The sequence below is a fragment of the Balaenoptera acutorostrata genome, chromosome 10 (genome assembly GCF_949987535.1).
Source record: "Balaenoptera acutorostrata chromosome 10, mBalAcu1.1, whole genome shotgun sequence".
Lineage (NCBI taxonomy): Eukaryota > Metazoa > Chordata > Mammalia > Artiodactyla > Balaenopteridae > Balaenoptera > Balaenoptera acutorostrata.
Genome location: NC_080073.1, coordinates 67,379,705 through 67,405,455, shown reverse-complemented (window position 1 = coordinate 67,405,455; position 25,751 = coordinate 67,379,705). Strand labels below are relative to the sequence as shown.

At 44.8% G+C, this 25,751-nt stretch overlaps 1 protein-coding gene across 3 annotated transcripts in view; it reads left to right on the top strand.

Moving 5' to 3' along the window:
• ILRUN (inflammation and lipid regulator with UBA-like and NBR1-like domains) overlaps window positions 1-22,864 on the top strand; it is a 118,000-nt gene extending 95,136 nt beyond the window's left edge. For all 3 annotated transcript variants that reach the window (XM_057554869.1, XM_057554870.1, XM_057554868.1), the window contains one exon: window positions 20,004-22,864. In XM_057554869.1, the coding sequence (XP_057410852.1) occupies window positions 20,004-20,039 (36 nt within the window). In that variant the 3' untranslated portion in view covers window positions 20,040-22,864. The remainder of the gene's footprint in view (window positions 1-20,003) is intronic.
• Window positions 22,865-25,751: the final 2,887 nt, after the last annotated feature.

The window sequence follows — 25,751 nt, the reverse complement described above, 5'->3', positions numbered from 1 at the left end:
GTGAACATTCCTGTTCGTTCTTCTCTGATTAATAATATGGTGTATTAGGCCCAGCCTCCCACCTATATAATCGTATAACTGTTAAGTCTTTCCTTGCTTCGTGTTGGCATTCACCCTCAAATTTTTAAAAATAATGTTTATTTGAGGGACAACTTGCTCTGTTGTAAGAATGGCATTTTTCTGACCAGTGCTTTATATGTGGTCTAGATCCAGAGGCAAATTAAGAAAAGAAACTTGGTGATGTGAATTCTCTTTCTCCACAGGGTCTAGTAAGAGGGACTGCATTCAACAGTAGTGCAACAGGATTGATTTATTGGTTGGATGGTCATTATAAAGGATTGTGTGGAATCATGTTAATCATACAGGACATAAGAGAAGTAAATTGGCAAGGCAATAAATGGCTTATATTTGAGGAAAGACTTCACATCTTAACACTCTAACAAAAGATTTTCCACTAAGTTCCTATTGCTCCAGATTTCTCTTCCTTAAATTTAACCCTCCAGGGTATGACTGTTCTGGGTGGTATAGGCCCTAGGCTAAGCATGCCCTGTTAGAAGGAGAACTTTAGGGCAGTTGAGTGTAATGGGAAGATGAGAGTTGGACGAGGCAAAACCAGTTGCTCCAGTGCTTTCTGTAAAGGAAGCGCCTTCACCCAACTGTGAACTCCCTGGCTCAGCTATCACTGTTAGTCTTAGGAGAGGGCTGGTGTTCCTGGCCAGTGCACTGCACTCGTTTTCCTGAGTTGTGAGCCTGTTAGTTGTTTTTTGCTCCTTTAGGGCTTTAGGGACTGATGCCTTTTAAGTCTGTCATTGCTCTGGCCCGGGGTGGGGTGGGGGTTGTCGGAATGGATTACCTACCAGCCTTAATTGAGGTCCTGCCATGCTGCTCTTTTTCGGAAAGGCTGGGCTATGGTGAGGCTGTTGAGATATTTCTTGAGGTTGATGAACTCGTGGCATGTTACCTGATTTTTTTCATGAACTCTGTAGAATCATTTAGAAATAGCATTTGCAAGAACCACAGAGAAAAGGTTCTCATTGGAGACGATATACAAGACTGTTGGCTGTAATGCATTGAGAATGTGGCACTTGGACCCCAAAGAGAAATTGGAGCCTCCTTTTCTTCTTAAGTTAAGCAGTCCTCTTAAAAGCAAGTCCTCTGAAAGCATTTCTGGCTAAAGTTGAGTCAGCTCCACCTCTTAGGGCTCCTTAGAAATGGGGTAGGGTATAGACAGTTATCAGCAAGTATTTATTAACACGTTTCTGCACTGGTGTACAGAGCAGTGTACATTATTGAGTAAGGAAACTTGAAGAATAAAAGAAGTTATCCCTGCCAACCAGCAGCTCACAGTACAGTAGGGGAGATGAAACACGCATACAATTCAGTCAAGGTGAAGTATGAATTTGGGCAGTAGAGCACAGCACAGTCAAAATGTATAATTTGTGTGCATGGCTGGGGGTTAGAGTTACAGAAGCCAGAGATGAAGTAGAGGTGGAGTTGATGGAAAGGGCTTTTCAAAGAATGGACAGATTTGGAAAGACAGGAAGGATGATGGTAGGAGAACAGTTGAAGTGCTGAGGGCAGAATACTGAGTAAGGGATGTGTGGTCAGGAGATACGGGTGACGGACAGTGGGAGATACATTCAGTTGGTTGCAGTGTGTTCCTTTGGATGAAGTAATTTGATGGAAAAATTTGGGTGAAATAATTACAAATGGCTTCGAAAAGAATTGGGACTATACTTAAATGAATACCTTAAAGCAGAGATAATTCATGATTCTAAGCATTTGTGTTTGGCTTGAGAATATAGATTTATTTATTTTTAAAGGCAAGAATACTTGAGGTTCTGAAGGGCTATAAGTGGCGAGATCAGGTATATACTAGAGTTATTTTTTAACCGTTCCTATGTGCCAGGTATGCTGCCAAGTACTTTACATGTATCATCTTCATATTTTGATGAGAAAATAAAAGTTCCTAGGGGCTAAGTAATTTACCCCAGTGTCACACAGCTAGCAAGAGGCAGAGCTGGGATTCACATCCAGGCACCACGTTACTAAAGGTATTAGTAGGTGAACCTGGGCTTTCCTTAGATCTTCCTGTTGGGATGGAGGCTGTGTTGAGCGAAAGCATTAACTGAGTTGATGACCAGTGTCATCAAGGTTGTTGAAATAAGATAAGTGGCTCTAATGTAAACTGAGGATTGCCTGTGGCATCTTTTTCTTTTGAAGAGTTCCCCTGTTTGTTGAGTCTTTAAAGTAGTGATTTCTTTTTCTGGTTGATAAAAATAAAAACTTTTTAAACTCTCAGGGTGTACCAACCATGTGGGGTTAATAATAAATAGCCCTTTTTATTTATGAGTGAGTGGAAAGGATGAGAGCCCCCTAGAGCGCTAGGATTGGGGCAAGTGTGTTCAGTTCACACCAGGTGCCATCTTTATTGGGTGGGTTGGAGGAGTACCTGATGCCCTGGTATCAGGGATCACTGAGTTGGCAATAGATTTGATTTACTCTAAAGAAATTCCCTGCCTGCCCTGAAGGCTGGGAAAGAACATGACGCTCTGGGAAGCCCATGACCACAGTTTTAATAGGCAGATACAGTTTCCTGCTGCCTCCATAGTTACAGTTTAACTTGCTAAGGTTGGTAGGATGAAATGAAAAGATTGCTTCATGCACCTTATGTGAGGGCTGGGTAAATGTCAACATAATGGCCCATCTGTCAGTGCCAGGATCTGGACACCCCTGGAGCCCTTCCCCAGCTACCCTTGAATAACCCATAAGCTCTCTGGACCCAGTGCTCTGTGCCACAGGCAGGGGTGGTGGGGGGAGAATGGGGGAGCTCTGGGTGGGAACGCCTGTCCTAGCACCATCCCACAACATCCAGAGGGCCTGGGCCCTCCCTGTGTGAGAGCTGTCAGAGGGAGTCAGAAAGGTGAGCAAGTATATGTTGACCTCCAAGGATTCATAAATCTGACTCCATGCTTTTGTTAAAGATTGGCTGGCCTCATTGTCAGCTCAGTTGTGGCTGACCTGTCCCAGGTGAGCAATCAGACCAAGTATTGGTGAAGGTTAGGTGCTGTTTTAATGAACGCTTTTTATGTGATTAACCCAAGAGCCTCTGAGGACAAACAGTCACAGTAGGGTAGGTGTTCACTCTATGGACTCAAGGCTAGTCTTGCCATGAGTTCTAACTGTGACTCATCTCTGGAGGCTGGGACAGCTTCTGTTCGGACAGTGGTACAGTAGCAAAAAACAATCTGTAGAGGTGTGGAAGGAGAAAATAAGTCGTATTGAAATTAAGTACTTCTTTTTCTTACTTGCCAGTAATTTTCAAAATTTCTCAATGTTTTCTAAGAAGGCCTTACAGAGGAATAAGACACCAACTAAATGGTCTTATTCAGGACAGCTGGGAATAAGAGTGTGACACCAGGGTGTTCTTCAGGACAACCCAAATGCTTTGCTTCCTTTCTCTAAAGAGTAATGATTTACACTGGGGGAGCTGAAAAGAATCCCAAATTCATTTATTTTGTTACTTGGACTATGCGTCTTATTTTGTGTTTGTTCTTATTTTTAAAAAAAAAAAAAGTTTGGAGCTGGTGTTTGTCGTATACTCCTCCTTTAAACTGATTACAGTCTGAGCCACTGTTATTACTTCCGCCAAGTGCTGGTTCAGAAGGAGAAACGTGTTATTATCTTTGGGAGAGGTTCCTCATGCTTGTCAAGCGTCAGCCACTGCCGAGTGCCATCTGCCCTGCCTGCCCACATTTGCACCTGCTCCTCCTCCTCTCTGTCTCTGACAATCACCCTAGTGTGTTTTGGATCTGGAGCTAGAGAAGTTAGTCTGCTTTTCTTATATCAGAAATCAACTCTCTTCTAACCTGCTGCTGTCTGTGTTGACTAAGGCATGGAAGAGTTAATTTCTCTCTGTTTAGGTGAGGGTTTAGAAACGTAGTAGAGGTTACAGGGAGAGGTTTGGAAAAGGCAAATATTTTGCTGTATGGGCCTGAGGATGTAATGGCTTGTGGATCTTATTATCTACTTTGAAGTAGCCAATCAGTTTAACATAATAATAAGGGATGAGTTTAATAAGGATGGGCCCGACATCTGCTCAGTTCAGAGCGCACTGAATTTGACCCAAAGGCAGGTGGTTGGTGTCCTTAGCTGAGCTAATGGCAATAGAGGGCAGTATAACCTTCCCACTGCCATGAAACCTGAGTCTTCATTCTCAGGTGCAGACCCTTTCCCTGAAAGGTTTAAAGATGGCTCAAAGAGAAGCTGGAAGGAAAACTTGTGTCACTTGATATTCTATCCAACTTGTGTTCTCCTCTGGCAAGGGACAGGTAGCAAATGCACATTACTCCCAGGTGGGGGCCACGGGAGTGCAGTAATCAGAGCTGTAAAGCTGCCGTTCATTAAGCACTTACTATGTGCCAGGCACTGTGCTGAGGATTTTTTAAATTTAATTTTTATTGTTAAAATTATCAATGTACATAATTTAAGGAGTCAAGTAGATCTACAAAGTTTATTACAAAAAACGCTAGTCACCTCCCTGCCTCCCAACCCCCAGTATTTGTTCCCCAGAGGCAGAGGCAGCAGTTTGACATGCATTACTTCATTTAGTCCACACAACAGGACCGTGATACAGGCACTGTCATTATCCCTATTTACAGCTGCTGAGACTTGAGGTACACAGGTTCCATGCCCAAGGTCATGCAGCTAGAAAGTGGTAAAACAAGGATATGAACAAAACCAGTTGTTTTTGACTCCTGAGCCTGCTCTCTTAACGATCCACTACATTGCTTCCCAGTTACAAATAGTGTTCAAGTACATATTTTTATCAGCTGAGCTGACAGCTGTGGGCTAGGGAGAGCATGCATGCTTTCTGTAGTACACAGCTACATTTCAAATGAGGATCAAGCCAATTATTGGCTAGCTATTATGTGACTTCTCTACTGCTAAACCCCTTCTCTCCACAGGCTGTTATCTATGGAAGCTACAGAAATCAGCCTTTCTCTCCAGCCTCTATAAAGGGAAAAGATTCCCTAGAACCTCCGTGGTCACTTGGGTTTAGATTTTTGGTGACATTGAAATTTCCATTAACTCACTTTTGTGACAGCAGCACCTATACCTCTTGAAGTCACCTGTCTATTCCTGATTGTGGCCAAAAGATAGTCTCTGGAGTTTTTCATTTTTCTGTAATGAATTTAACATCTCCCTTTGAACATACTTAGTATTTTAAAACTAGAACATACTTAGGGACGATCTAACTCCCTTTAAAGCCAGATTTAGTTTCAGCAAAGGCTATCTGGAGAAAGAATATTTTACAGTCAGTACAAGTCCTGAGATGGAAGTTCACCTGGTTTGTTCAAGACCAGAGTGGGTAGGAACAGGGTAGAGGGAAATGAAGTCAGGGGATGGAAACCAGATCATGGAAGGATTTGTGGGCCTTTGTAAAGCTTTGGGCTTTTGCACTGAGGGACAGAGGGAACCACTGAAGGATTTTGAGCAGAGGGGTGATGTGGTCTGACTTCATGCCTGACTTCATGCCAGAGAGTAAAAGGATCACTCTCTGGCTCTCTTGTGGAGAGTACAGGGCAAGGATAGAAGCAGGGGACCAGTAGGGAAGTTAGTACAATCATCTAGGTAAAGAGAATGGGTGCTTTGGACCAGATTGGTAGCAGCAGAGGTAGAAGAGGTCTGTGTCTGGATCTGGTTTCTTAGCTAGAACTAACAGGATTTGCTAATGGGTTGGAAGCAGGGTATAAGAGGGAATAAATGATGACACCAAGGTTTTTGGCCTGAGCAACTAAAAGGGTAAAATTGCCATCCACAGAGAGAGGAAAGGCTATGGTAGAGGTGGGGAGAGATCAGGAATTCATTTTGGGTACATTGGCATCCAAATGGAGGTATCAAGTAGGCTTTTGTATATCCAGATTGGATATAGAGTTTAGGAGAGAGGGTTTGGGTGGAGATAAAAAATTTGGGAGTCATTTCATGTGGATGGTATCTAACGCTGTGAGCCTGGCTGCAATCCACAAAGTGATGAGTCTATGTAAAGCAGGGTTTTCTCAGCCAACAGAGTAAGACTATTGACATTTTAGGCTGGATGAGTCTTCTTTTGCTGCGGGGGGCGGTGGGGTATGGATCTTATGCATTGTAAGATGTTCAGCAGCATCCCTGGCCTTTACCCACTGGATGCCAGTAGTACCTCCCCAGCCCCAAGTGTAAGAGCGAAAAACACCTCCAGACATTGCCAAATGCCCCTTGGGGCAGGGGCAAAACTTCCCTACTTGGAAACTGCTGGTATAGATGGAGAAGAGGTCCAAGGACTGAGCTTAATGCTATCTGTCTAACATGTAAAACTGCTGTTACTCAAAACACCTCTACTGCGTTTATTCTTATTCTTAATTCACGACACTCTTGTGACTTTTGTAGTTAGTTATACTCTTCATTTGACAAAACAATAAGGAAGTTGTAAGTGACTTGCTCACATTCACACAGCAAATTGGGGGTGGGCCATGGGCTGGAACCCAGGGAACCCAGTTGGAGTCTAGTGTTCTTCTACACCACATTATTCTGAGGCTTGCTGGCAGAAGCAAAGTTTGTTTGCTGTTCTCTGAAGGTAGTTTATACACTTAGTGTCAGGTTGTAGAGACCTTCTTGTTCATCTTCAGGAGCTACAAAAGAATTTGTGACCAAGGAGGAAGCAGTGGCCGGCAACTGAGGAACCTGCCCCTGTTCACTGGCAGATTAGCACATTCTGTACAGAAGGGGTTTGCCAGGAGACTGGTTTAATGATATTAAGATGTCTCTCTTTTGAAAACCCTGAGGAGCCAGCAAAGTCCTCCCAGCCTTGTTGGTGTTTGCATTGGCATGGGTCATGTGTGCATTTTAAAAATAAATTAAGCAAACACTGTGAGCCTTAGAAAATGTCTTTTGTTGTTTGTAACATTACTATCTCACTGAGAATAAAAAGTATCTCCAGGAACTCTCTCTTTTGTACCTCAACAGCTTCAAAGTGGAACGTTGAGCTCCGTCTTCTTTGCTTTGGGACTCTGAGCATTGTTTTAGGCTGAGCTGATGCTGGGCAGTCTTGTAGCTGAAACAGAGCTAGTGTTCCCAAGATAGCATATTTTACTTCAGTTGTAAGGACGTATTCTTTTCCCTGTACTCTGAATTTAGCATTTTAATTTCTGATGAAAATTCTCAAAGTGGGACTGGTGAAATTGAAGCAGATAAGTATAATTCAAAAGTATGAGGTTAGATAGCCTTATCCACCAGAGGGCAGACAGCAGAAGCAAAAAGAACTACAGTCCTGCAGCCTGTGGAACAAAAACCACATTCACAGGAAGACAGACAAGATGAAAAGGCAGAGGGCTATGTACCAGATGGAGGAACAAGATAAAACCCCAGAAAAACAACTAAATGACGTGGAGATAGGCAACCTTCCAGAAAAAGAATTCAGAATAATGATAGTGAAGATGATCCAGGACCTCGGAAAAAGAATGGAGGCAAAAATTGAGAAGATGCAAGAAATGTTTAACAAAGACCTAGAAGAATTAAAGAACAAACAGAGATAAACAATACAATAACTGAAATGAAAACTACACTAGAAGGAATCAATAGCAGAATAACTGAGGCAGAAGAACGGATAACTGACCTGGAAGACAGAATGGTGGAATTCACTGCTGTGGAACAGAATAAAGAAAAAAGAATGAAAAGAAATGAAGACAGCCTAAGAGATCTCTGGGACAACATTAAACACAACAACATTCGCACTATAGGGGTCCCAGAGGAGAAGAGAGAGAGAAAGGACGCAAGAAAATATTTGAAGAGATTACAGTCGAAAACTTCCCTAACATGGGAAAGGAAGTAGCCACCTAAGTCCAGGAAGCGCAGCCAGTCCCATACAGGATAAACCCAAGGAGAAACACGCCGAGACACATAGTAATCAAATTGGCAAAAATTAAAGGCAAAGAAAAATTATTGAAAGCAGCAAGGGGAAAACGACAAATAAAATACAAGGGAACTCCCATAAGGTTAACAGCTGATTTCTCAGCAGAAACTCTACAAGTCAGAAGGCATTAGCATGATATACTTAAAGTGATGAAAGGGAAGAACGTACAACTAAGATTACTCTACCCGGCAAGGATCTCATTCAGATTCGATGGAGAAATCAAAAGCTTTACAGAGAAGCAAAAGCTAAGAGAATTCAGCTCCACAACAAATGCTAAAGGAACTTCTCTAAGTGGGAAACACAAGAGAAGAAAAGGACCTACAAAAACAAACCCAAAGCAATTAAGAAAATGGTCATAGGAACATACATATCGATAATTACCTTAAACGTGAGTGGATTAAATGCTCCAACCAAAAGACACAGGCTTGCTGAATGGATACAAAAACAAGACCCATATATATGCTGTCTACAAGAGACCCACTTCAGACCTAGGGACACATACAGACTGAAAGTGAGGGGATGGAAAAAGATGTTCCATGCAAATGTAAATCAAAAGAAAGCTGAAGTAGCAATACTCATAGCAGATAAAATAGACTTTAAAATAAAGAATGTTACAAGAGACAAGGAAGGACACTACATAATGATCAAGGGATCAATCCAAGAAGAAGATATAACAATTATAAATATATATGCACCCAACATAGGAGCACCTCAATACATAAGGCAACTGCTAACAGCTGTAAAAGAGGAAATCAACAGTAACTCAATAATAGTGGGGGACTTTAACACCTCACTCACACCAATGGACAGATCATCCAAAATGGAAATAAATAAGGAAACAAGCTTTAAATGACACAATAGACCAGATACATTTAATTGATGTTTATAGGACAGTCCATCCAAAAACAGCAGATTACACTTTCTTCTGATGTGCGCACGGAACATGCCCCAGGATAGATCACATCTTGGGTCACAAATCAAGCCTCAGTAAATTTAAGAAAATTGAAATCATATCAAGCATCTTTTCTGACCACAACGCTATGAGATTAGAAATGAATTACAGGGGAAAAAAACATAAAAAACACAAACACATGGAGGCTAAACACTATGTTACTAAATAACCAAGAGATCACTGAAGAAATCAAAGAGGAAATAAAAAAATACCTAGAGACAAATGACAATGAAAACACGACAATCCAAAACTTATGTGATGCAGCAAAAGCAGTTCTATGAGGGAAGTTTATAGCTATACAAGCCTACCTCAAGAAACAAGAAAAATCTCAAGTAAATAATCTAACCTTACACCTAAAGAAACTAGAGAAAGAAGAACAAACAAAACCCAAAGTTAGCAGAAGGAAAGAAATCATAAAGATCAGAGCAGAAATAACTGAAATAGAAACAAAGAAAACAATAGCAAAGATCAATAAAACTAAAAGCTGGTTCTTTGAGAAGATAAACAAAATTGATAAACCTTTAGCCAGACTCATCAAGAAAAAGAGGGAGAGGACTCAAATCAATAAAATTAGAAATGAAAAAGGAGAAGTTACAACAGACACCGCAGAAATACAAAGCATCCTAAGAGACTACTACAAGCAACTCCATGCCAATAAAATGGACAACCTGGAAGAAATGGACAAATTCTTAGAAAGGTATAGCCTTCCAAGACTGAACCAGGAAGAAATAGAAAATATGAACAGACCAGTCACAAGTAATGAAACTGAAACTGTGATTTAAAATCTTCCAACAAACAAAAGTCCAGGACCAGATGGCTTCACAGGTGAATTCTATCAAACATTTAGAGGAGAGGTAACACCCAACCTTCTCAAACGCTTCCAAAACATTGCAGAGGAAGGAACACTCCCAAACTCATTCTATGAGGCCACCATCACCGTGATACCAAAACCAGGCAAAGATACTACAAAAAAAGAAAATTACAGACCAATATCACTGATGAATATAGATGCAAAAATCCTCAACAAAATACTAGCAAACAGAATCCAACAGCACATTAAAAGGATCATACACCATGATCAAGTGGGATTTATCCCAGGGGTGCAAGGATTCTTCAATATACTCAAATCAATGTGATACACCATATTAACAAATTGAAGAATAAAAACCATATGATCATCTCAATAGATGTAGAAAAAGCTTTTGACAGAATTCAACACCCATTTATAATAAAAACTCTCCAGAAAATGGGCATAGAGGGAACCTACCTCAACATAATAAAGGCCATATACGACAAACCCACAGCAAACATCATTCCCAATGGTGAAAAACTGAAAGCATTTCCTCTAAGATCAGGAACAAGACAAGGATGTCCATTCTTACTCCTATTATTCAACATACTTTTGGAAGTCTTAGCCTCGGCAATCAGAGAAGAAAAAGAAATAAAAGGAATACAAATTGGAAAAAAAGAAGTAAAATTGTCACTGTTTGCAGATGACATGATACTACACATAGAGAATCCTAAATATGCCACCAGAAAACTACTAGAGCTAGTCAATGAATTTGGTAAAGTTGCAGGATACAAAATTAATGCACAGAAATCTCTTGCATTCCTATACACTAATGATGAAAAATCTGAAAGAGAAATTAAGGAAACACTCCCATTTACCATTGCAACAAAAAGAATAAAATACCTAGGAATAATCCTACCTAGGGAGACAAAAGACCTATATGCAGAAAACTATAAGACACTGATGAACGAAATTAAAGATAATACAAACAGATGGAGAGATATACCATGTTCTTGGATTGGAAGGATCAATATTGTGAAAATGACTGTACTGCCCAAAGCAATCTACAGATTCAATGCAATCCCTATCAAATTACCAATGGCATTTTTTGCAGAACTAGAACAAAAAATCTTAAAATATGTATGGAGACATAAAAGACCCTGAATAGCCAAAGCAGTCCTGAGGGAAAAAAACGGAGCTGGAGGAATCAGACTCCCTGACTTCAGACTATACTACAAAGCTACAGTAATCAAGACAATATGGTACTGGCACAAAAACAGAAACATAGATCAATGGAACAAGATAGAAAGCCCAGAGTTATACCCGCACACCTATGGTCAACTAATCTATGGCAAAGGAGGCAAGGATATACAATGCAGAAAAGACAGTCTCTTCAATAAGTGGTGCTGGAAAAACTGGACAGCTACATGTAAAAGAATGAAATTGAACATTCCCTAGCACCATACACAAAAATAAACTCAAAATGGATTAGAGACCTAAATGTAAGACCAGACACTATAAAGCTCTTAGAGGAAAACATAGGAAGAACACTCTTTGACATAAATCACAGCAAGATCTTTTTTGACCCACCTCCTAGAGTAACGGAAATAAAAACAAAAACAAACAAATGGGACCTAATGAAACTTAAAAGCTTTTGCACAGCAAAGGAAACCATAAACAAGACGAAAAGACAACCCTCAGAATGGGAGAAAATATTTGCATACAAATCAACGGACAAAGGATTAATCTCCAAAATATATAAACAGCTCATGCAGCTCGATATTAAAAAAACAAACAGCCCAATCCAAAAATGGGCAGAAGACCTGAATAGACATTTCTCCAAAGAAGACATACAGATGGCCAAGAAGCACATGAAAAGCTGCTCAACATCACTAATTATTAGAGAAATACACATCAAAACTACAATGAGGTATCACCTCATACCAGTTAGAATGGGCTTCATCAGAAAATCTACGAACAACAAATGCTGGAGAGAGTGTGGAGAAAAGGGAACCCTCCTGCACTGTTGGTGAGAGTGTAAACTGATACAGCCACTATGGAGCACAGTTCGGAGGTTCCTTAAAAAACTAAAAATAGAATTACCATATTGATCCAGCAATCCCACTACTGGGCATATACCCAGAGAAAGCCACAATTTAAAAAGGCACATGCACCCCAGTGTCCATTGCAGGACTATTTACAATAGCCAGGTCATGGAAGCAACCTAAATGCCCATTGACAGATGAGTGGATAAAGAAGATGTGGCACATATATACAATGGAATATTTCTCAGCCATAAAAAGGAACGAAATTGGGTCATTTGTTGAGACGTGGATGGATGTAGAGACTGTCATACAGAGTGAAGTAAGTCAGAAAGAGAAAAACAAATATCGTATATTAACGCATACATGTGGAACCTAGAAAAATGGTACAGATGAACCAGTTTGCAGGGCAAAAATTGAGACACAGATGTAGAGAACGAACGTATAGACACCAAGAAGGGAAAGCGGTGGGGGTGGGTGCAGGTGGGGGTGTGATGAATTGGGTGATTGGGATTGACACGTATACACTGATGTGTATAAAATTGATGAGTAATAAAAAAAAAAAGTGTGAGGATTTGTGTCTGGTGTAGATGCTCAGGTTTCAGTGACTTGTTCTTAGCTAAGTCTGCTCTGATTGTATTCCAGCAGGACCAGGTCCACAATGTAAGATTGAAGGCTGCTGTACATCGGGGGAAAGTATGGGCTTCCTTAGAGCTCGACTGAAAGCGAGACCGTTTTCAAAGCTGTGGACGTTCATAGAAACTACTTTAACAGAGAGAGCTTTGATATTATTTAGTCAATAAGGGAGACCTCCTAGGTTCCTCAGCCTGTGCTAATCCTTCCTTATCTTCAAAGAATTTACTGTCTGATTACATAGATGTGACTAGCTCATAGGAAAGAATGAGACCAGTAAAGATGGAGTATATTGAGTTCCAGTTGAGTTTTAAGTGCTCTTGAGTTTGGAGGAAGGAGAAAACAATGAGATTTGGAGTAGCCAGGAAAATGATACCTTGGTGAATGATAGATTCAAACTGGGACTTCCCTGGTTGTCCAGTGGTTAGAACTCTGCACTTCCACTGCAGGGGGCACAGGTTCGATCCCTCGTCGGGGAACTAAAATCCCACATGACATGCAGTGTGGCCAAGAAAAAAAAAAAGAAAGAAAGAAATGATAGATTCAAACCAAATTGGAGGGAAAAGGAGTCACATGCAGGAAGGAAGACCCAGAGGCATTCACAGGCAGGGTGTGTTCAGGGGACACTGGCCAGCCTGATTGTGGTGAGTGAGGTGTGCTTAAAGAGGGTGAGGTGAATTTTGGAGGAAGACCTTTGAAAGCCAAGCAAAGAAGAGTTCACCTTTAATGTGAGAGGAATCAGAGTGCTAACAATGCTTTTGAGCAGAGGGGTGGCAAGATGAAACCAAATATGGCTGAAGGAAAGACAATTTATTCTCCTTCAATCAGCCATCCATTGGCTGGGGTGGGGGTGGGGGGAGGTGATGCTGTGAATTAATTGTAAGAGAGGTGGAGGAGACAGTGGCATGTAAGGAAAGTGTACAGGAGCTTGAATGGAAATTCTGAGAGGAAGTGGGACCAGCAACCTCACCCTGTGCCTCAGGACTCCCATAGTACAACACCAATGGCCACATGGCTGGGAACTTGGGTAAGTTTTCTCTCCTTTTAGGTGTTGTCCCCAGTGAGACTCTTAGCACTTCTTTCTTCCTTTCTATGAATCTCCTCTACCCTAGGAGATGGCCATGAGAGAGCCTGCATCTCACCTGGATTCTAGCACACTTGCTATTACATGAGATCTTGGGGACTAGAATTTCAAATAGCGAATAGCCTTTTCTGAAGTGTTTAATGAAAGGGAAGTCAAACTCAACCAACATCCTTCATCTTCTTGTAGGACTTTAAATAATATGTTTTCATTCACAATTATGTTTGAGTTTTATTCTTCCTGGTGATTTTCTTGATTTGTCAGGGGGTAGGTGAAGGCTCTGGGAGTTGCCTTTGGCCATGGGGAGCTTGGGGGGATGGGAGGATGAATGACAGAGGAATAATGGAAGGAGGAGGGAGGATGGAAAGGTGGATGATGGAGGGAGGAAGAACAGAGGATGGATGCATGGCAAAGGATTGGATGGGTGGTTAGAGGGAGGATGGATGGATAGACACGAAGGTCCCCAGCAGGACTGTAGAAGTTAGTTAAGAGCAACAGAAAAACTGTGTTACAGAGGTAAGTATAAAAAGTGGTTTTACAGGGCTTTTAAAACAACAGTTCACCACGCTTATAACTGAGTTAAGCTTTTAAGCACAACTTTGGCACAATCAGAAGGCTGTGAACTGAGCCTGCCCCATGAACAGCCTTCATGCATAAAAGTACGTTTATTTTCTTTTCTTTGGCTTGTTCTCATACTTGTCTTCAGCCACTGCATCTTTGAAATTTTGAGGACTGTCACATGACAGTGGCTTGAACACCATTGTTGAAGCATCTGCAGACGTTCCCGTCATGGTGATCTGGCCCTGATATTCCACCAGCAAGCCTCCTTGTGCGGTCAGCATCCATCGAGGGAAGGGCGCTGCTTTGAGTGCTCCTGAGAGAAGAGTCCTTATTGCCCTGCCCATTACTCCAGTACAGACTTGATTTCTAATTAATGAGAGATGAATGGGTTCGATCAGGGCTTGGTCAGTCTCTGGCCCTTGCCAGCCAAGCCAGCCCCATGAGCAGGGCCTCACCACACCAAGTTTGCAGTACAGGATCAGGACAGAACTTAATACTAAACCCTGTATTCTTCTGTGTTTGCATTTAGTGTACATAAATGATACAAAAGGAGCAGTAGGTGGGCGAAGCGCCGACTGGGACTGGCCCAGGAAATGAGAAAGGAGGAGGAGGGCCCTGGTGGTGTTATCTGATGCTGCCATCAGTATACACCTCGAGAGCATGTTATTTCACAGTCATGCAGCAAACACTCCTCTCTTTTTATTAACCAGTGTGAACCTTTTTATTTATTTAAATCAAATCACAAGTAAAAGCAAAATAAGACAGGTATGTGAAAGTCTTCGTGTTGTGGTGCTTTATCTAAACAGGCTTTCATATAGAAAGAGTACCCTCAAAAGCCCTCCTAAGACATTGTTGTTTCATTAGGAATTTTAGCCTTCCTTTTTTTTTTCTCCTGGAAGGTTAAACAGAGATGGCTCAGCAGTGCAGAGTATTTCACAGTTCATTCATTCATTTTACTGACACTTGTGTCTTACTATGTGCAAGGTACAAATAACTGGCAGAAACAAGTTCCACTGGACTTTCCTGACAGTCAGTTCAGTGGTTAAGACTCCGCACTTCCAATGCAGGGGGTGCGGGTTCGATCCCTGGTCGGGGAACTAGGATCCCACGTGCCATGTGCGTGGTACGGCCAAAAAAAGAAAAGAAAAGAAGAAACAGGTTCCACTGTCGTAAAAGGGCAGCTTTCTCTTCTGATAGCACTGTACTCCCTACTGCTGAACATTGATGAGTAAACGTCTAAAAATATTCTAGCTGAGGGACTTCCCTGGTGGTCCAGTAAGACTCCACGCTCCCAATGCAGGGAGCCCGGGTTCGATCCCTGGTCAGGGAACTAGATCCCACATGCATGCCACAACTAAAGAGTTTGCATGCCAAAACTAAGAAATCCTCATGCTTCAACTAAAGATCCCTCATGCTGTAATTAAACATGCTGCAACGAAGATCCTGCGTGCTGCAACTAATACCCAGCACGGCCTAAATAAATAAATAATTTGGGGGGGGGTAAGTTCTTTAAAAAAAAATACATTCTATCTGAAACAAAATAGTTTCTGTTTTTTTTACTACTCCTTTTTGGAAAAGTTATTTTGATTTCTGTACAATTTTAGGAAGAACTTTTAAGTTATCGTAGGTACCCACTCACATAAGATCAGTGATAACCAAATCACCGGCTGGGAGTGACTCTGCTATTCCACAGGGGCAACTATAAACTATTGTGAAAAACAAATCAAAGAGATAGTTTTTAGTTTTAGTTTTGCTTTGAGGATAGGCCCGCAAGTACTGGATCTTAAATTGTCCTTTCAGGAGATTGTGATGAGTGAAACTGAGCTAGCTTGTCTTTTATGTCTATAAGTGTTCTCTTTTAAAAATATTTTAGAAAATTAGCCAAATTATGACTCACAGTAGTTATTCCATTGTGGAAGTGCAGCTCAGGACCTGGCCCAACTACCGTAATCATTCAGCTGGCTTGAGGCCAATGTCTCTTCCCAGACACCCACGAGTAGGGAGGCCCCTTTGTCTTAGTTGGCAGGTATGGAGCTCCCATGCTTTAAGAGGGCTCGCCTGCCCTGTAGCCAAGTAGAATTTAGGTCCCAGGGCTCACAGCCATGACAGCTGTTCAGTGAAAGCTTAGGGAAGACTGAGGCAAACAGGCAACACCTCAACCCCTGTGGACCTAAAGGCTGTCTCTCCTTCGCCAGGAACACTTTCATGTCCCCTAGCAGATGTGGGGCCACTCCCAAGAAATGTAGCCTTTGAAAAGCCATTTCTGTGCAAGTTGGCCCTGGGGAGCTGCTCTTTAGACCTGGAGTCAGATAGAGGAGTTCTTTTCTTGGCTTGGTCATTTACACCCTCTATTAATATGCATAAATCCGGCCTTGCTGCTAGTCCCTATGTGGTGAGAGGTGAATCCTCATAGAGAAGAGGTTGGTCTTCTGCATCAAACTGAGTTTTGTAATCATGCTGCGATGGCCTCCATTTCTGCTTGTCGGAGTTTAATTCAGGGCTTTGTGTGGTACCATCTGATGCATCCATCCCTTGATCTGTTTTCCTTATTAGTGGCACACCTGTTATAGGAGAGATATCAGGGGTGCCAGGTTAATGAAAATGTTTGGCATTTGCTTTTCCTGTGGGTAAAAGTTGAAGAGTTGTTAGGCCCCAGAAGAGAGTGAACGCTATCTGTATTGCCAAACCCTACTTTGGGCTGGGGCTGGAGACATTAGCCACCAGAACCTGTTACACGGGGTCTTGGAACTCCAGTGGAATCTGAAATGTGGATGGGCATCTCATTTCAAATATACCTTCATCCCACTCTTAGGAAAGGCACTTCCTGCTTGGCCTCCTGCCATCGGATGCCCTGGGCAAGCTGTTCTTGGAATCTCCGCCAGGCTTTTCCTCTATAACTGGTGTTGCATTGCCTGTGTTCTGTGATCCTCTTGTGACATCTGTAATCCTGCGTGTGGGGAGTCTAGATGATAAAGTAATTCTGAGATAGAATTGGCTCCCTCTCTCTTCCTTGAAGTGATAGTAATTTATTTGGGGGGGAAGGAAAATAGAGCTTGTTCCTCAAGCCATGTTTCTGTGCCAATTAAACATCAACAACTCCAATATGCCATTCTCTGGATGAAAGGGAATTAGATAGCATTTTTTTTTTTCCAAAAGGCACAGCACCTCAGTCAGTAAATAGAGGATCAACATTAATTAATTAATTAATCTAAGCTAGTTAAATACTACACTGAATGGTCTAAGGGCCAGGGCGTTCAGGTGGAAATCTGAAAATGCCCATGTCTGTATTGCTCTCTCTGCCAATTGCATGGGGTCCATTTATCTGTAAAATGGGAATGCACGACAGCTCCTTGGCAAAGTCATGAACTCCCTTCTCCAAGCATTCCAGACAAGTCACAAGGCTAGTGCTTGCTTTATAAAGGCCTATGTGAAGTGTGTGGAGCTTTGGTCTGGAAAGCAGTTAAATTTAGGGTGAAGGGGGAAAAAATTCATAGAAAACAAATGCTGTTTGTTCTTCTGTTTTCTTTTCTCTGTGCGTGTTTTTCTGCACAAAGACTTTTGAGCGTTGTATTGGTTCTAAATCGTATGGGAATCTGAGCCTTTGTTGCTCTCCTTGGATTGTTGGGATGAATGAATGTTGGTTGGGAAATACTGAGAGCAGCTTGTTTTAAGCTTCTTTAATTTCCATCTCTGGGGCCTGTGACCTTCCAACCAGGCCCCACAAAATGGAGTCTGAGAGCCCTTAGCTGGTCTGGCCCACACTTGGTTGAGTGGGTGGGTCTGTGACTACTGACATGGTTACAGTCTCAGCTCGTCTGCTGGAGGCATGGTTGACTCGGGGCTGGCAGACGTGACATTTTAACCACCACTGCTTTGCTTACCAGCTCTGTGCTCTTGATCAGGTTACCTCACCTCTCTGAGCTTGGAGAGCATACTTGTTTCAGTTTATCTTTGTGAGAATTAAAGAGAACATGTTCAAGTGCTCCAGCAGCACCCGGTGGCACGTAGTTGATGCTCTTTCAGTGTTGGCCTGCCTGTCTCCCATATTCACCTCTTCAGCGATACCACCAAGCAGCTTGAGGCCTATTTCTGGTCTCTTGAGGCTTTTTATGGAGGGAGGGGAAAAAAGACAAAAGCAATTTCAGTGCTTTCCACTGAAAAAAACTGGGAACTTTAATCTCATGTTCCCTGTTTTTGGCAGCTTTGACCTCTGGTCTAAATAAGCATGACCAAAGGGCATTTTTTTCTTAGAACACTGTGTTTCAACCTCCTGAGCTAGGTACTTTATGTCAGCTCCTAGAACCTTAAATCTAGAAGTTTTAAGGAGGAATCTGAGATCCTATGAGGGGAAGGGACTTTATTCATGGTCATTTGGTGTGCTAGTGCAAAGCGGGGATCAGAACCCAGATCTCCTTCTCCCACTTCCGCGTGACCCGCAGCCCATTGCAGTGAAAACTGTGAAGGTTGTGCATCTCTAGCTGACCACTCCCAGGGAGCCCAGCCTCTCCTGGGACCTGGGAGGCTGTGACCAGATGGATGGCATGACACAGACACTTGTGTCCCCAGACCTAAGCGGCTGTTTAAAAACTTGGTTTGGAAAGGCCAATATTCTTGTGACTTCGAAGGGTCTGGCACTCCAGGTAGTAGTCTGAGAAATACCTGTTCTCTTTCAATTATTAATTCAACAATACTTACCGGGTGCCTGCTGAGGGACAGGTGCCATGCTAAGTGCTAGAGAGATGGCAGCAAACAAAGTCATACTGGAAAGGGATTCTAATCATTGACAACCCTGCAACCAAGCACTTACATTTCTTTTCAAAGAAACGTGTCATTTTGAAAAGATAATCAAATTCTGACTGTTCACATCTTACCAAGCTAATGGAAAATGTCATCTCAATCATTCTTGTGCCTCCTCACCCCAGTTGTGCCTAGATTCAGGATTCTTACTTAACATAGTTGTCAAGCATCGGGAAACCCCTCTGGTCATTTGTCGTGATTATGGCCGTGCCACCTGCTCTCCGTACCCATTTGGTCCCCTTGGTCCAAGGGCCCTCTGCTTCTGGGCCAGTTTGGGGTGTAGGACCTTTAGTGAGGCTGGTTACCAGTTACCTTTGCCCTCCCAGGTCTTGGCATTGACCGGGTCTTTTCAAGGAGCACACTCCACAGAGGTGTGAAGGTGGAGGGAGGCACAAGACATCCTCCAGCAAGTTTGTGTGGCCGCTTTTGGTGTTGGCACATCTTGGTGTCTCATTCTTAACATAAGGGAAAAGTGAGACTATGATGCCTTCTCCACCAGCCAAGCAGCATAGAAAACGCCTTTGGGAATTTGGAATAAACCTTATCATCATGTGGCAAGGGAGAGGCAATGTGAAGAGAGCAAAGATCAGACTTGGGTTTGAATCTTGGCTCTGCCTTTTACTACCCATGTGACTTTGAGCAAGTCTCCTAATGTCTGCAGTCAGATGGGCATCAGTCAAATGAGTGTAATAATTCACCTAAAGACAGTGTATGCAAACCCCCTGCTGCCATGTCTGTACTAGGTGCCCGGTGGACAGTTGCTTTTTCTGCTCCAGTGTGTGTGTTGTTGATATAAGTGCCATCAGCCAGCAGTAGCCTGCACCTGAGGTTAAGGTGCAGACAGTGGTGTCCAAGGATCTTTAGCAGAGAGGTTAAGATGTTGTCAAGGAGGGAAGGCTTTGTGACCTGGGTGGAGGAAAGTTGGCACCAGTTGATCTAGAATTTGAAAGATGAAGAATCTCTCCACCAGCCTCCCCTCTCTTGGATGGTGTGTTTGCAGGAGAACACTTAGCAAAAACTTGAAATGTGCTGATATGTGGCCTCCTGAAGATTTGCATGGTAAGGACAACCCTCAAGTCTTGTTTGTGCTTTGGAGCTTCCTTCTGGCTCACTGGGAACCGTAAATTCTTTTACTTGGTTTGGTTGTCACATTGTACCTGCTATGTCTGCCACCACTGACTGTGTTCACTCTCTTCCAGGGGCTCCACGGGCCTTACCCCTTCGGCCAGTCTTAAACGGGTGTCAGCAAGAAGAAGAATTAACAAAAGACAGAAGGCTTGACTCTGGGGGGGAGGGCAAGGGGTTCCTCTGGATTGCAGACCACATCGCACGGACCCCTGGCTCTGACCCCCATCCTGGAAGAAGAGGAAGAATCAGAAAGACTAGTTTTGAATAAAACTCAGTGTGCGTGTGTGAATGCCGAATCGCAGGAGTGGTGTTGAGGCTACCAAGAAGAAATCCATGCAGCCAGTTTGGGTTTTGTTTATTAGGCGTCAATCTAACAAGTCATTAGGTCGCTCGGGAAGGAAAAAAATGTTTAAAATGGGGGAAAAAAGCCATCTTTTTAAACAAAAATTATTTTGCCTACAGACAGGTTGTAGTTTTGAGCACATGTTAATTTTTTCCCCTTTCCCCACTTTTTTTTTTTTTTTTAGATAAGGGATAACATGCTGTTTATAGAATGCTTGTTGCTCTGGAAGCAATTCAGGTTCAAAACTGGCATGGCCTGCTTGGGGACTCTGCGGGTCAGTGCTATAGGAGGACACCTGCCGTGCCACCTGACTCCACGAGTCTCCAACCCCATTTGTTTTTAATGGCATCAGCCCATGAGTTATCACGCTTTTCCTCTTCTTTTCTCTTTAATCTTCTGTTGATTTACACCTTTGACATTTGTATTTGTCAACCCTGTGGCTTGTTACCGTCAGAACCTCTCTGAAGACCAAACTTCCCTGTGTGGCCAGCAGAGGAAGCCTTGAAGACAGATCTCGGGTGACGTGGGAGTTTGTGAGGCTGAGAGGTGTCCTCCTGCACACACTTGTAACAATTCGAATTGCTTTCCTTCCTTGTTTCTCTTGGCGGAGAGAAATGCCATCACGCTTACTGCTCTCTTGGATTCTTGGTACACAGCGGCTCCCCGTTCACTCTGGGAACGCTGCCTCTGTGCTGCGTATATGTGTGTGCTGCGTGCACACACACACACGGGTGTTGGTGCAGCTCACCAGTGAGTGTGCAGCAGGCGAATGTGAAGGTGTCCCCTGCTTCTCTGTTGTCACACAACTCCCTTCCCTGTGTTTCTCTCCAGTTGTCCTTTGGGGTGTTTTTGCAGCCTGTTAGTGGAGCTGAGCTGTTAAGGTATGAAAATGGAGCCCCAGATGGGGAATTTGCCATGGGGAAGGGCCACACTTACTGACTGAGTGATCTTGGAGACCACATTTTGCTGGGAATGAAAGGACCCCCGCCCTGAGCAGGATGCTTAGTTATTGGGAGGTGGCGGGCAAGGGACAGCCCAGCCGGAGCACAGGTTGATTGGCTGGCTGCTCACTGGGACAGGTGTCCCCACTGGCATCCTGTGGATTCCGAGCAGGTTGAGATGTGGATATCTCCATGGGAAGCTTAAACCAGGCCAGAACAGCTGTCTGCCAAAGATACAAGAATATGCAAAGTCCCTCTTCTCTTCTCACCCCCTCCTTCCCTCGAGTCTTGGTTTGTTTGATAGCCGGGGATATGGATCTAGGGTGCGGTTGCTGGGTCACCTGCCTGTTACCACACCCCCACCCACCCCGGGGGTGTGAGACAGCAGGGAGTCCAGGTCGATGATTGGCTGCAAGGGGTCATATAGCCTGGGTGTGGGTGAGGGTCTGCCTGCCTGTCTGTCTCTGTCTGGGTGTCTGAGTTCCGAAAACATGTGTTGTTTGTTCCTCCTCATCCTCTTCTGAGACTGTTGTGTTTTTCAAGCTTGATTGTGAGAGAAAAGCTTGTACGAAATTCCCCCATTGCCTCCCCACCTGCCCCCAAATAAAAGGGTGAGTAACCATTGGTCCACTGGAGAAGCCCCAAGGGAGGGTGGAGCCTGCCTGCTGAAAGGGCAGTGCAGCTGGGTCAGGGGCTGGACTGGAGCTCACACTGGAGCACCTGCTTTCTATGCACACAAAGAGCACCCCGTTCCCAGCAGAGCAGGGGTGCTCAGGCCACCACAGGTCCAAGCCAGGGGCTCACGATGGCTTTTTGTTTGAGGGCCCTATGGGGCCCAGACTGCCACCACTGTTGGTGCCAACCTCCTGGGACACCGCCACCCTGGAGCCCACACATGCCCAGCCGTTCTACTCACTTGATAGCCCTCAAAGCATCACATCTCCAGCTGCCCCTGCAGGATCATGGGAGGCTTTACGTCCCCTGGTCTCCTGGCTTCCTCATCTGCCCCACACTAGGTGCCCCTTCCCCTTTTCTCAGGAGGGGGTGCCTGCCGTTATTCAGCAGTGGCTTCATAGATCACCATCAGTGGGTCTGGCCCTGCCAGAGGGATCCTGCTCCTCCTCTTGCTTTTAGGCAGTCTCACCTGGCAAGGTAGTTGTCCCAAGCACGTTGGCTTCCCTGCCAAGAACAAACCATTTCTGTACACATCTTTGGAGAGGTGAGCTCCTTGCAGAGGCCAGAGCGAGCGAGCGCAAGCCATGGAGTAGGGGTGGAAGGAGTCCATGGTTCCCCCAAGACCTGGAGGCTGTTGGTACCATTCATCCTGCCTCTTCTCGCTGGTTTGGGTTCTGAGCAAGTCCTTAGAGCCCCTCTTTTCCACTGCCTAGTGGGGCGGCAAAGGCTACCCTCTCAGCGCCAGTAGTCTCAGTTCCTCTTGGACTCTTTACCAAATGACAGGCTGCCTCTGGGCAGGACCACCAGTGTCTGGCACCCGCCAGGTGAGGCAGGCACCATCCTTAAGGACCTGAGGCCCGCGGGGGAGGCAGAGGGGCTCAGGCTTGGGAGGAATCTGTCTGTGTGCACAGAGTGAGGTGTGTGTGGATGTGTGTGCACGCGTGCATGCGTTTTTTCTTTTTTCCCATGGGGACAGTTGAATTTGGGGCATTTTTCTACAAGAAACAGCCTTCTCTTCCCCCAGCAAGGACTGGCTGTTACCTAAAGTCCATCAAAGGCACTTCCAGCCAGGAGAGAACCTCACCAAGACAGCTGCTGTGGCCCAAGGATGGCCAAGGTGGGAAGTGGGCATGAGAATAAACACCTCCCCAAATTCAATGTGAGCCCCAGCGGGAGAGGGTGGTGGGGTTGCCAGGGCCCAGAACTGCAAGCTGATTCCCCACCCCACCCTGCCTCGCCTTTTCTTTGTTTCCTCGTGTGAATGCTGGAGCAGCAGTAGCTGCCTCCTCCACCTGGACAGTGGTGTGCAGCAAGCAAGCTGGGTGGGTGTTTGTGGTGGGGCCTTATGGTGCCTGGGAGGAGATGAAGATGAGGAGGTTTTTCCTTACTGTATAAATGAATATTTGTATGATTAAATTAACACACACCAAAAAAAACCCTGTTTTCATGTGTGTCAGTGAGTTTATTGCTCCCTGAAGCCCCTGTGTACCTGCTTCGCTCCCCCAGTGGCTCTGTGATATGTGCTTTTTGGTCTCTATGTCTCTCCTTCTTGTATATGGGAAAACTGAGACCCTGCGGTTCATTATATGTTTGTGAAATCAGTCCTGGGATTATAATTAGATCTGCTGCTATTCCTGGTTTCCAGTGGCCAGAAAGGTAAAACTCTTCCCAGTGGCCTCCTCAGGGTACCTACCATGCGTCAGTTGAGCACTACTCTATCCCCAGTACATAAGATGTACCGGCCAAGTTAGTGTGTATCAGCCAGCAGGCATTGTGTGGGCACTTACTGTGTGTCAGGCATGGCGCACAGGTGTGAATGCAGGAATTGCACAGGAAGAATGCAGAGCACCATGGGCATCTTCCTACTGGGGAAACAGACAAGGCCGAGTTGGGGAGTCCTCAGACCCAGCTGGGACTAGATTTAGAAGAGGAAATGCATCTTTCTTTAGTGGTTCTGGTGGATTACGGATTAGGTACCTTTTTGCAGATTGGTCTGGGAGCCCGAGAGCCAAATAGGGACCATACTCCAGGCAGTTGACAAGCTAACTTGGATCCTACCCCCACGTAGTTATGTGAGACAGGCCTATGACCTTGGCCTCCGGAGATGGGGAGGTGGGTTACACAGTGGTCCATAGCATGAAAGAAACTTAATTGACAAATACATCAGCAAATTGTGGGTTCACTGTATTCATCCCTTCATGTCTGTAGGAACTCAGAACTCAACTGTGTCCTCAGTCACATCATCACCCTTTCTGTGTTGAAGGGAAAGTGAGATCACAGGGGGAAGGGAGTTGCTTGTCTTACAGGCTTGGACCCATGGCATCGGTTCCCAGATGCTGGTATTGTTTTCACGTAATTGCAGACTCCCAAATTGGGTCTTCACCCTGACTGGCAGAGCTGTGTGTTCTAAATGATGGTGGCCCTGGCACTGAGCCAGGGGGTCTAAGGTGTGGGAATTGGGGGGAGGGGATTCTCCGGCCGTCTCTCTGCAGGCAGCTCAGTGAGGGAACCTGTGGCCACAGATTGCACAAGACAGACGGAAGCACCGCAGAAAAACTGGTCTCTGCCCCAAGGCCCCAGGGTCTCTATGTAGCCTGATACAGAGCCCAGTGCAAGGGAGCCTGGGAGACTGGCCCAGAGACCCCTGGGGTGAGCACCCTCGCCTCTGCCCCCAGTGCTGTGACAGTGCACCTGCATCCTGCGTCCTTCCAGATGCCCACGGCTATTTGTTTTCTGCAGAAGAGGGGCCCCCACCCTGTCACCTGGGTCTTCTGGCAGCTCAGACCCACTCCCAGGCCTTCCCCAGGGCCCCCACTGTTGGACAGTTATTTGCTTGGCAGAATGTGTTTTGTCTTTGGGGCTGTTACCTGTCGAGAAGTCACCAGGCCCTGGGAGAAAGGAGCAGATTTGATGGTAGCTCCTGGCCTGAGCCATTCCCGCGGGGGCTAGGTGACAGGGAGGGGGCTCTCAGCTGAGCTTCTGTCTGGGGGTGGGGGTGGGGAGACAGTTGCAGTGGTCTGGGCCCAGCCCTCCAGGCAGAGCAAACAGGTCCTCTCGGCCACCTCCCTGCCCCAGCTCAGGTTGTACTGGGTGCCTCCCACCCTGTTCTTGGGAAGGCCTCTCCCTCACCTGCTTGCTGTGACCTGGCCACTTTCCCAGACGCCACCTGGTGTCCAGCCCTGTCTGGCGGCCAAGAGAACAGGCACCAAGGGCAGTCGTGACAGCCCTTTATTTCAAAAATGGGAATGGAGCAGGTGAGGCTGCTTGAGACATGAGAGGGTGTGTGAGTTTGGGAGTCAGGGTGTCCAGAGAATGGATTCTGACAGGCTAGCATGACTGCCCGATGGGTCTCAGATGGCTCCTCTATAAAATGGAGATGCACTGGTTTAGAAACCAGGACTTGGGTGGAACTCACAGTTTTTTTTTAAGTATCCTTTTTAGCCCTTTGTTCTAAGATGCTGTCTGTGGTCTGGGGCAGTGCTTCTCAAACTTGAATGTGTTAAAATGCAAATTCTGATTTAGTAGATCCTGGGAAAGAGGGCAAGATTCTGCATTTCTAACAAACTCCCAAGTGAATGGACACTGCTGGTCCTCAGACCACACTTTGCCTGAGGATAGTAGGGGGTGGTCTGAAGGGGTTCACTGCCCCCACAGCCACCCGGTCTATGAGACTGAGCCGTATCTAGCCAGGGCTGTGTTGGCCAGGCCCACTAGAATTTGAGGGAGCTGAAGTCATTTAGAACAGTAATGTTCCAACTGGGCTATGGTTCCCCAGCATTTCCCAGGGTTTATCCAAGGCTGTGATTTCTGGCTTAAATATTATTTCTAGTGTGCTGCTTTTCCATCACAAACAACAAATG